The sequence below is a fragment of the Benincasa hispida genome, chromosome 7 (genome assembly GCF_009727055.1).
Source record: "Benincasa hispida cultivar B227 chromosome 7, ASM972705v1, whole genome shotgun sequence".
NCBI classification, from domain to species: Eukaryota; Viridiplantae; Streptophyta; class Magnoliopsida; order Cucurbitales; family Cucurbitaceae; genus Benincasa; species Benincasa hispida.
This window is the reverse complement of record NC_052355.1, coordinates 27229989-27242285: the sequence shown is the minus strand read 5'-3', so window position 1 is coordinate 27242285 and position 12297 is coordinate 27229989. Positions and strand designations below refer to the sequence as shown.

The window sequence follows — 12297 nt, the reverse complement described above, 5'->3', positions numbered from 1 at the left end:
GTCAATTTAGTGAGTCGTTTCTTATCTAATCCAGGTAAGACTTACTAGGAAGCAGTGAGGTGGATCTTCAAATACTTGTGGGGCACCCCCAATTTGAGTTTTTGTTATGGAGGTGGCAAACCTATACTTGAAGACTATACTAATGCAAGCATGACTGGTGATCTTGACAATAGAAAGTCTACATCAAGCTATGTGTTTACATTGTTAGGAAGAGTTGTCTCATGGCAATCCAAGCTACAAAAATGCGTAACATTGTCCACAACTGAGGCAGAGTATATTACAACAGTGGAAGCAAGCAAGGAGATGTTATGGCTTAAAAGGTTCCTTCAAGAGTTGGGTTTGAAACAAGGTGAGTATGTAATATTCTATGATAGTCAGAGTGCTATGATTTGAGTAAGAACACAACGTATCATACTCATACCAAACACATTCATCAGATATCATTGGTGTGGACTATATAAACTCCTAGTATCACATACGCTTATATAGCACACTTCTCTAAACTCATGTGCTTGACCGTTCGAAGAGCCATATAATAGATTTAAGGCATTCCAAGAAAAAAATGCAGCTCTTTAATTTTCTCTAATTTTCATATTCTTCTAATTTATAATTAAAATTCCACCATTAATGTTTTAAATTGAGTTTGAAGCTCTAAGAGTTCAATCAACGATGACTTAAAAAGCTTCATATTTGATTTAATAGAAAGAGACATTTTGTGGGTGCTGCAGAAGATGGAAAGTCCTGGTCAAGTTCTTCATCGTAAAACCGATAGCATCTCACATACGCTGCTTCTTAGAATCTCCAATTTTGCATATATTTTAGATTCTTATCAAAGTACATATATTTTCTTCATATAGTTTGAAATTCCATGAATTTAATAGCTTGCAATTGGGAGAGAGACAGAAAGTCAGGGGATAAAGTTAAGGCCAAAGGGAGGCGAGAGAAAGTTAGAGAGAAGAAAGTGTTTTTTTTTTTTTTTTTTCTTTTTTGTTGGTCATGTCAGCAGAGTTTTAACATCAAACTATCCCCAAACTAATAAAAAGATTATCTTTTAGGTTTATTGATACTGGGACCAAATGTCAACCATTGAAAATATATAGACTAAAATAAAACAATCAAGTATAGAGACTAAATTAATATTGTACATCACTAAAATGATTCGACCTTTTTTTTATTTATATTCAAGACTAATTCAAAATATTTAACAATCAATGTGCACGTCTTCTAAATCGACAAGATTAGTAGAGTTAAGTTCCCATTGACATAACTAAAAATGTATATGATATAAATTAATTGTTCTACTCCACTTTTTTCTTTTCTTTTTTTTTCTTTTTTTTCTTTTATTTATTATTATTATTATTATTATTATTATTATTATATTTTTTTGAGTTACAATGTGATCATTGAGATTGAAATCAAGGAGTTATTTTGCACACTAGATAATAATAATTAATAGTCAAACAATCATAATTCAATTCATATACTAAAAATTTAATCAAAGTTAAAAGGTTTAAATCATCATTATCATATATTATTGAACGAAAAGAAATTATGGTTTCTTTGAGGAAAAAATTCAAATTATATCACAAATTAAATGTACCAACTGCAACCTAAATTTTCAATCCCATCAAATAAATTTTATCAAATCAAAATCTTTTCAAAATTTAAAAACCATTCCTCCTAGAAACTGAAAATTGCTTGGAAAAAAATCCAAGAGAAATTTGTACGGATGACTCGAAAATTGGACCAAAAATGTCAAATAACTCAATTTTTTTTAAAAAAAAATATCGAATGACCTTTTACTGATGTCAAATTCGAGTGAAATTACCAAAATATACTTGTGTGCACACGAAAAAGCATCTCGATCGCTGATGATACACATGCGAATATCCATGGAACAATGTTCGTCTCATCCCTCTCGTTCACTGATGATCCTTTTTCCAGTTTTTACTTTCTTTCTTTCCCACTCTCGTCGATCTCACTTTCGCTGGTCTCGCTCTTCCTTTCCTTACTCACAAAATCACCTTCCATCTCGCACTCTCGCTCTTGTTTATTGGAGTTAGTCGCGTCGGAGCTAGAACTCACCATGCCAGAGAAGAAGAAGATGCAAAGAAGAGAAAAAGTCGAAGAAGAAGACGATGCAGTAGAAGAATAAAAGAGAGAGAGAAAGGGAGGGGAAAAAGAGAAAAGGGAAAAAAACAAAAAGCCAAAATGGAGAAGAAAGGTCAAAAAAATCAAGAAAGCAAGGATAATATTGTAATTTTACATGATCACATCAACAAAAGGTTATTTGACATTTTTCTTTTTTCAAAATTTGGGTCATTTTTCATTTGGACCTTTAAGATAGTTTTTTTTTTTTTTTTGGGTGTAATTTTCCCAAAATCCAATTTACAAACCAAAGATTCGAGGGAATAAGTTGATTTGCTCTATTCACGCAACGGAACAAAAACATAAGTTGAAGGAAATCCAAGCAAAGTGACCTTGAATAAGAAAGGTGAAGAAATACACGCAGCAAAAAAAAAAGGTTGAAATTTTCCTTCAATAAATTGACTAGAAATCATATTTCATCCAATCAATTTTCTGTCACAAAGTAGATAGTAAATACGATTTTGAAGAGCTACAATTTTCTCCCGAGAAAGAAGATTAGATTTGCGGAAAGATAGGCAGGATTGCACCACAAAGTTGACGTCCTACTCCTAATTTTCTGATAAAAAAGTTGACATAACGATCTCGGCACATTTGCAAGGCTACTATAATTATATGCAGCCTCGAACTTGAGATATGATGCTGCTTTGTAGACACCTAATGCAATAAATAACCATGACAGCCAAAAAACAAAAGTTTCACATCAGAATGAGCTCAACTAATGGTAATTGACACATATTCTTCTCTTGAGGTTGAAGGTTCAAATCTTCATCCCTCACTCATTGTATTTATATATTTTTTCTTAAAAAAATGTTGATTTGCCATCATGTCAATAAAGCAGAACCTTCTGAGGATGTAATGTGGTTTCGATACAACAAACCACCATCAATAGTACCTTCTAACTTATGAAGAAATTGTTTTGACAATTTTCTTCTTTTTTTTCTCTCTCTACTTGATACCTATGAATGTTTGGACTAGCTGACGTGTACCAAGACTATTCTCACAATACAACTATTTAAACGTACCATATTTGGTTGCCAAGGTAACTCATAGGATATTAAATATTAGACGAGTAACCAACATGACTTGAATTCATTCTCTCTAAACCTTTTTATTTACATGGTCCTTATTGACCACTAGAACAATCTATGATGGTTCGTTCAACAACTTACCTACTGACATGCCAGAGCGATAACAGTCAGCCCTCAGCATACTGTAAAGTACCCAAGCAGATTCCCATAGGGATGTATTTTCTATGGTGGAAGAATCAAACTACCAGTTGGACAATACAAGACTTTAATACTGAAGTAGCATAAAACACCCAATTCTTTCAAGGAAGAAGTAGCGAGATCCTGCATCCTAGTAGAAATAAGGGATACAATTTCAGGGTGAGAATCTCCTACTACATTCCTATCATCCACATATATAGCACACAACTGACAACACCAAGCGAAATCTAAGAGATTGATCCATCCCCAAACTCAAACAACCAAGCTCTCGGAGCTTGCTTTAGACAATGTATAAAATTTAATTGAAAAACTGAGGTTCCGTTTGATAATCATTTCACAATTTGTTTTTTATTTTTGAAAAATGTACTAATCTTCTCGCAATTTCTTACTCATGGTTTTCATATTTCCTATATTAACATTTGAATTCTTAGCCAATTTCCAAAAACAAAAACAAGTTTTTGAAAACTACTTTTTTTACTTTTCAAATTTTGCTTTTGATTTTGAAAACGCTCATAAATCTAGACAAAAAAAACATTAACCAATAGATGAAAGTGATGTTTATAGGTTTAATTTTCAAAAATAAAAAACAAAAACTAAACGGTTACCAAACGAGTCCTAAGGAATCTAGTTATAATTAACCTAAAAACCCATAGATTGGTGTATTAGAAAACTCCTCTATAAGGATATCATGCAAAATAAGGATTGTTAATATAGTTTGGTTCCTAAGGAGGTAAGTGAACAATCCTCGTATCGAGCTCAGTCCCTCGCCATAAGAAGATATCTTAACGATAGAGGCAGAAGGCAAGAAAGCTCTGAAATTTTTCATGCTACATTCTCAATCATCCTTCCAAAGTTTGTTCATTGAATGCCTTGACACAAATGAGATGATTCAGACTATTCTTCCAAACTTAATGATTCAACAAATTGGTATTGCTAGTGCAATGAGAAAGAGGAAATTATGGATCATTTATTCTTACACTGCTCTTTCTCCTCTCAATTATCGTGGGAGGTTTTCAGGGCCTTTGGAAGTCGAGAAGCCCTTCGTAGTTCAGTTAGTAAAAGATGTTTCATATTGAGTACTGATTTTTGGTTTGTGAAGAAGTCTAACGGGCTTTAAGTACCTCTTGGCAAGTTTGGAAAGAGAAAAACAGGAAAAACTTCAATGAAGAGTAGCTTATTACTTTATTTGGCTTCGCTCTGGAGCTCTTTGTCCAAAGAGTTGTGTAATTACTCTCTTTCCATGATGGATTCCAGTTAGCATGTTTATGAGTAATCTTAAAAAAAAAACTGTCTCAGTTGACACCGTTATCAATAGAAAAAGTAGGCAGAATTTGAATGGTGTCAAACAAATGAACTTTTGTCCAGACCAATGCCAACATTCAGATCCAAAATCTTGGACATCTTCTATATCTAACAAATGGAAGTCCGCTTTGAAATTGTCTATGCTTCCAAAGGAATTAAATAAAAGTAGATTGATACAATAGAAATCTCTAGTAAAATGTCTACCCATAACCCATCCATCAGATAGATTACATTACATAGTCCGTTCCACAAATGGGTCATAGGCGACTTGCCCATTTAGTGACCTAGTCATTATATGTTCCAAAAATAAGGTACTAAAACTACTTAAATGTCACTTAAATTTCAGTCGAGACTATCTCAACTGGTTAATGCATAAATTACATAAACCTACTGTATTTGCAATTTAGCCTTCTATCAACACTAGACAAACACATATTTATACACCGAGGCCATGGAATTTCAATGGAAATCCAAATATTAAGCATAAAAGGGAGTGGACTATACAAGAATGTTATTGTTCTTCTAGAGTAATGTAATTAAAATGAAAATAAGAAGCGCAGCAATAAAAGAGTACTTAAGAGCAGCCACTAAAATAGCCAAAGAGATAAAGAATAGCTGCCACAAAACCTGAACACTTGCCCAAGCAAGCAAACCAGTCAACGCAACAGCCAAGATGTTATCAGGATCCGGATCGATCAAAAGTTCAGCCCATTTGATATTGAAAACCGGGCCTCGTTCTTTCCTCAAGTCATCGCCGCCATTGGAGGAGCCCTTCGTCCCATTTCCTTCTCCTTCTCTCTCCTTGATATTTCCGCCCAATTCGTTGTTCTTGTTGCTCGCAAACGCTGTGAATCTTCTGGGGTTACTGGAAATTTGAGATTGCGAGCTGGAATATGAGTAATGGAGAGGGAATTTGTTGAGTGGAAGGGAGAAGGAAGAAGGTGATGAGATTGCAGAGAGAAATGAGAGAGATGGGGGAATCCTCCATTGGTGTGGGATTGTAAGAAACCCTAACATTGTTGTATTGATCTTGGTTCAATTTTGTTCCCGAAATCTGCAGCGGTTCGCGGCATCCATGTTTTTCTGCTGATAGAAACAAGGCTGGGAGATGACGAACTGGTAACTAATACTTGTGTTTTGTACAGAGGTTCCGGTCCGGCTTTTCAAAATCTTCTTTCTTTTTCTTTTTTAAAATATATTATTGATGCCAAAATGCATAAATTTAGGCACACACTCCTGACGTATTCATAGTGAAATTCTGATTTAGGGCTTCAGTATAGATTTTTTTAATCATATTAGATTAATTTTTAATCAAATGTCAAAGTGAACTTAACTTAGTTCAGCTTAGGTAACTCTTAACCTTATGTCTCAGTCCATTATCTACGTTAAAGTTACAAATCTAATTGAACTTTGTATCCCATTGCGACATCCTATAAGTCGATTGAATTATATTTCTCATTTAGTATTGAGGAGTCAAATCTTGAATCTCAATTGAAATACAGTGCATGGCAATCACATAGCTACAAAATGGATACAAAAGAAAGGATATAATGTTGTTTTCATAATTTATATTTTTTAAATGACAAAAATTTTTAACATCTTTTAGAAACAATATTTTAAATAAATATGAATCTCAATATATTTTTTTTTTTTTTTGGCATCTAGGTTTCATTGACTTTCAATTTTATGTATAGTAAATGTTCAAATGGCAGAAATATAAATAAGTCTAATTTTTTAATTTTGTGTATAATAATAAAACTTTGTATGTATAAGATAGTTAAATAATATACTAAACATAAAGTTGAATTTTTAATAACCTATTGTCACATAATGTATTTTATTTTCAAAGTCATTGAAAAAAAAAATAAAAACTCTTATAGCACAAACAATAGGCAACCACAAAAATTATAAAAGAAAACGTACATAACCCAAAAAACCCCAAACATAAACTCAATGAAACAAATCCAAAGAGAAATGAAATACATTTTTGAGGAAGACATACATTTATTTATTAATTTGATAAAAGACATTTATTTTTTATTGAGAAAAAGACATACATTTAATTTTATTATAAAAGAAAAATAATAATTTTTATAAATAGAAAAATCTAAAAAATATTTAGACTTTATAGTAAAAAATTCCAAAAGTGTTTCGTATTTTGGTTGCATCTTGAGTTTGGTTATATTATAGAAATTGTAATTTCAAAAGTCAAGTTTTAGATCATATATGACAATGAATTTTAAATTTTATCTGATTTGAGGAAAAAATAACAATAAATTTTGAGAAATAAAATGTCACTATATAAATATGTTTTTAACATCCACATTAAAATTGCTAATGGTGAACAAATCATCTTTGGAAAAAAAAAAATCAGAAGTAAATTAGAATATAGACTAAATAAGCGTTAGGAGACCAATTTGGATAACGCTCCTATTTAAACAATAAAAAGAAAATAACTACCAACCACTAATATTTTTTATTTAATAACAAAAGTAAATAGATTTTTTTCAAAATAATAATAGAAATCAGGGCATGGATATTACAATTCCAAGTAAACTGTATCCTTTCCATCTAACCAAAAAAAGGAAAAAAAAAAAGTTTTGTGTCTTCCTGTATTATTTCGTCATTATGTTTTTTTTTTTTTTTTTAAATAGATGTATGCTTTCGTTTTTTGTTCATAATATAATGGTTTATTTTAGTAAATTTATGAAAATGTTTTTTAGTTTTATCTTATGACGATGATATTTACTCACCAGCATATAATATTTCAATCAATCAAGATGTTTGATTTAGATTCGTTTGATAATTATTTGATTTTTCGTTTTTATTTTTAAAAATTAAGTTTAAAGACTTACTTTCACCTTTAAATTTTTTTATTTGTTATCTATTTTTTATTAATAATTTAAAAAAACAAGCTAAATTTTGAAAAAAAATAGCTATTAAAATTTTATTTTTGTTTTTGGAGTTTGGCTAAGAATTCAACCATTATACTTTAGGAAGATGTAAATCAGTGTAAGATATAGGGAGAAAATACTTAATTTAAACAAAAAAACGAAATGGTTACCGTATGAAACCTTAGTTTTTTGTTTTTAGTTTTCGAAAATTAAGTCTACACACTACAAGAAAACAAGTCTATAACAATAGATTTTTTGCAACAGTTCGAAAATCACAACAAAGCTTTATAAAATTGCAACAGTATCTAGCCACATATAAAAAAAAATTGTTACAATTGTATGTAATGTGCCGATTTTTCCTCAAAATTTTAAATGATGGTAAATTTATGTACAATGTAGAAGTTTTTTTAGCTGCATTTATTTACAAGTGTGGCAAATATATTAAAATAAAATGAATTGATAAAATAATTTTGGTAAAAAAAAATTCTTGAAAAAAATGAAAGCTATTTAATTTAATATATATTTTTTTAAAAAATAATTTAATATATTCTACTAAACCAAAATAAAAGTCCTGCGTCTTTTCATTCTCCTGCCCATTCTCTCAAATATTCCCTCTCAAATCTTAATTCATTTAAATTTTTCTTTCTCCCGCTCTTTTCCCTAAAATAGTCTCCTCTCAAATCCTCAATTCTTTTTGGTAAATCCTGTTCTCGGTCGATTGAGACCTAAGCATCGAAAGACCAACTCAAAGATTAAATCATCCTTGAGCAAGAGGAGTTTTGTAGCAGTAGCCAAAAGAGAAATCGTCCATATCAATAGGCAAAGGAATATCGAATCGTTCTAGTCTACAAAGTCTTCCAAATCAGAAGGTAGCTTTGTTGTTTTTCCCCCTTCGAGACATAGGTTTTTCTTCCAAAATCTTGTTTTGGTTTTTATTTGGTTGTTGAAAAAATTAGATTCAAGGTAAGAAAGATGTTGGAAACTTACCCTTCTTACGGGTTGAGGTTGCAGTCAATCAAATTTTTAATTCACTTGGATACTCTGTAGCTCAAGGCATATAAAACCCACTCTTTAATTTAATTTTTACAAAATTACAGAGTGATTGAGAGTGAAGATTTATAACTGGTGTTGTATTTCTCCCTTGAAGAAGATTAATTAAAGTTCATCTTCCAAATGGATGTAAGATGTATAATTCTTCATTCTTTTCTCCTTTTAATCTGAGAAGCTTGTATCTGTATGCATTGGATGAGAGTGGTAAAATAAACTAATACATTCTACTTTGCATGTTGAAGTTTGTCTAGGTAAATTACTAATATATTTTGATTGAATTTATTCATATTTTTGTTTTACCTTTCAGGTATACAGTTGGATGAAGACCTTTAAGACATTATCTTGCTCATATTTATAAAATGGAAGGTACCATTAGTTAGTGATACTCTTTTAAGTACCAATTTAGTTTTGAGATCTATTTACTTATATTTTTATAACTCCACTACTTTAATATAGTAGATGTGTTAATCTTTACAAAACTTTGTTTAGTGATAATTCTATTAATGTTTTTACCTTGACGTGATTGGGGCATTACCCTCTTTAGATTTTTAATATACCATATTTTTTTTTTTTTTTGGTTGTTAATAAGGAGAAGGAGCCAATATGCAAACGATGACTACATATCAAGATCAAGTTTAATTTGCACAAATCTCTTAATTGACAAAGTTTTAAATTTGGAAACACTTGCGGGTTTAAGTAGTTTATTTTTATTTTCAAGTTTTCTTTAGGTAGACCTCAAAGATATGGTTTCCCTTGATACAAATTTGTTTAATACTTAGAATCTTATCTTTTTCTATAAACAAATTTATTAATCTTTTTCATTTTTTATTTTCAGGATCACGAAGATCTCCAAGAAATGATGGATCAAAGTCCATGAACTCAACCAAGCATTTTTCATATAATTTAGTATCTCCATTTGTAGTTGTAAAGCAATGTAATATCTCAACAACTTAAATACTAATATTTTGTTTATTGTGTATATTTTAGATGACATTAGATATCTTATTTGAACATTCTCATATTTGAATATTTTTGTATTTAAACTTTATGTATTATAGATACATTTTTCAGCATATATTTTGCATTACTCAACAGTTATATCATTTAATTTAATTTTGTGTAAAAAAGTAATGGAATACACTAGCAATAATATTAAAAAATTGATTCATAACAATATAACTGTTGCAAATTTTTTGAAAATTTTGTTAAAGTTGGAGCTTTTAACCGATTTAATAGATTACCATAAATATTGCTACAAATTGAAACATTTTTACTATAAATCTAAAAAGTGTTGCTATAGATTAAGATATTTGTTGTTATAAACCAACAAAAGTGATACTATAGATTGAATCATTTGTTGTCATGAACAAAAAAAAATGTTGTTATAAAAAAAATAATTGTTGCTATAGACGAGGATATAGTAGCAGATTACATTTTGATTCCAACACTTTAAAAAACTACTGCAATTAAGCTCTTAACATTGCTTTTGTCAACGGTCGTGAGACCGTTACTATAATTGTTGCAGCGGTTATAAACCGTTGCTATAGACTACATAAGTCGTTGCAATAGTTTGCTTTCTTGTAGTGACAAACACTCATCTCACCACTAAATTTCTTCGTTTGTTAGCTACATTTTATCAATGTTCTAAAAATGAAGCAAAAATTTGGAAACTGAAAAAAGCAATGTTTAAAAATTTGTTTTGTTAAAAAAAATTTGGCTAAAAATCACTTGTATTTAAGAAATATACAAATCTCTATAAAAAATAAAAAAGAAATAGAAGTAATTTTCAAAAGCAAAAAAAAAAAAAAAATCGACATAGTTATCAAACGAGACTTAAGTATTTAAATGTTTGTTAATTTGATAGACAAAACACTAATAAGTTATGCCTCGTTTGGTAACTATTTCGTTTTTTCTTTTTTTATTTAAATTAAACCTACTTCTTCCCCATTTCTTACCATGATTTGCATCTTTATTAAGTACAATGGTTAAATTTTTAGATAAATTTCAAAAACAAAAAAAAACGTTTTAAAAGCTACTTTTTTAATTTTCAAATTCTTGTTTGATTTTTTAAACTATTGGTAAAATGTAGATAATAAATAAAAAAAAATTTAGAGATAAAAATAATATGTTTATAGACTTAATTTTTTTAAAAAAATTAAAATAATTATCAAACGAGATCATAATAAATCTTTCAATCATGACATACATACATATTGAGAAAATATACACTTACATAATTTAAATAAGTAATTATTATTATTATTATTATTATTATTATTATTATTATTATTATATAACCTCAGTGGATAGAAACTTTTTCGTTGAGTAAAGTTGGTCTCAGAAATTCAAATGGCCTTCCATTGGGGACCTTTAATATTAATATTGTTGTTTTCAAAACTTATTAAAGAAATATTATTATTTTGAAACTTATTAGAAAAATATTGTTGTTTTGGGAGTTCGAGGCTAGAGGTCGAACGTTGAGAACTCGACTAATATGGAGGTCGAACGTTGAGAACTCGATGAACAAAGAAAAACTTGGAAACAATACATAAGCCGAAACTTCAACCCTCGACAAGGGAAATCTCGCGAATCTCGCTTACGTTGTCGAAGGTTGAAGTTTCAACACACATCCACCCTCGAGATTGCAGGTTTATTACTTTTCTTTTTCCCTCATAGAGGAAATAAAGTAATGAGATGGTATACTACATCTATCTGTGTACTCGAGCTGCTTCTAACAACCTATGCATTTTGTTATCATTTCGAATTAGACGAAGGCTTGTGGGATTGACGTGAGGGGTGGAGATGGCTATATTTCTGGGAGCGAACTCCAGGCGAATATGAAGCGCATGGATACAAGTTATGCCTTGGAATGAAAGATAATTCCGAATTAGCTTTATCTACGAACAAAATTTTGTATATTAGGTTGTCGAAGGTTACACACATGTCGAAATTTCAAAGCGATTAAGAAGATAAGTGGGCTGAAGCATATTAAGAAAAGGGCGAGATTCAAAGCGAGATAGTAGGAGAGAGCGGGCTTCAAAGTGAGATTTTAGGAGAGAGCGAGATTCAAAGCGAGAATGTTGGAGAGAGCGAGATTTAGTTTATATTGACTAATCTGACTAACATTGAACTTGGTAAAATGAAATAGTTAAATAATTGGAAAATGAGATTATTCAAGAATACACATTGAATGCTAAGATTACGCATTGAGTTTCTGGTAGTAGATCTATAATCAAAAAAGTGTTTGTGATTGTTTCAGAAGAAATGAAAGCTAGTAAATCATTAATGGAAAAATAACAACAATAACAGAGAGCGAGATATTGAGAGAGAGCGAGAGTGAGAGAGCGAGATCTTAAGAGAGAGCGAGATCTTAGGAGAGAGTAAGAGTGAGAGAGCAAGATAAGAGAGAGCGAGATCTTAGGAGAGAGCGAGAGTGAGAGAGCGAGATTGAGAAAGTGGATCTTAGGAGAGAACGAGATCTTAGGAGAGAGCAAGAGTCTTCACTTTATTTGAACTTTTCATAGAAATATATATAAAAAAAGAGAAAAAAGAGCTAATAATCATACTATAATTGAATAATCATTAGACTATAATTGAATATATTAGATTATTATACTATAATTGAATAATCATTAGACAACAAATTAAATATATTAGATTATTCTACTATAATTGAA

The 12297-nt window shown here is 30.2% G+C and overlaps 1 protein-coding gene and 1 long non-coding RNA gene across 2 annotated transcripts; one reads left to right on the top strand and one right to left on the bottom strand.

Moving 5' to 3' along the window:
- Positions 1–2594: 2594 nt before the first annotated feature.
- Positions 2595–5874, bottom strand: LOC120081233. Its single transcript, XM_039035941.1, has 2 exons — positions 5304–5874; positions 2595–2802 (listed from the first exon to the last, which is right to left on the bottom strand). Exons 1-2 carry the CDS (start codon positions 5691–5693, stop codon positions 2644–2646), a joined length of 549 nt encoding a protein of 182 aa, XP_038891869.1. The 5' UTR covers positions 5694–5874; the 3' UTR covers positions 2595–2643.
- Positions 5875–7866: 1992 nt separating this feature from the next.
- On the top strand, positions 7867–9683 carry LOC120081234. Its single transcript, XR_005482729.1, has 3 exons — positions 7867–8439; positions 8928–8986; positions 9456–9683. It is a non-coding gene; the product is annotated as an uncharacterized LOC120081234 (long non-coding RNA).
- Positions 9684–12297: the final 2614 nt, after the last annotated feature.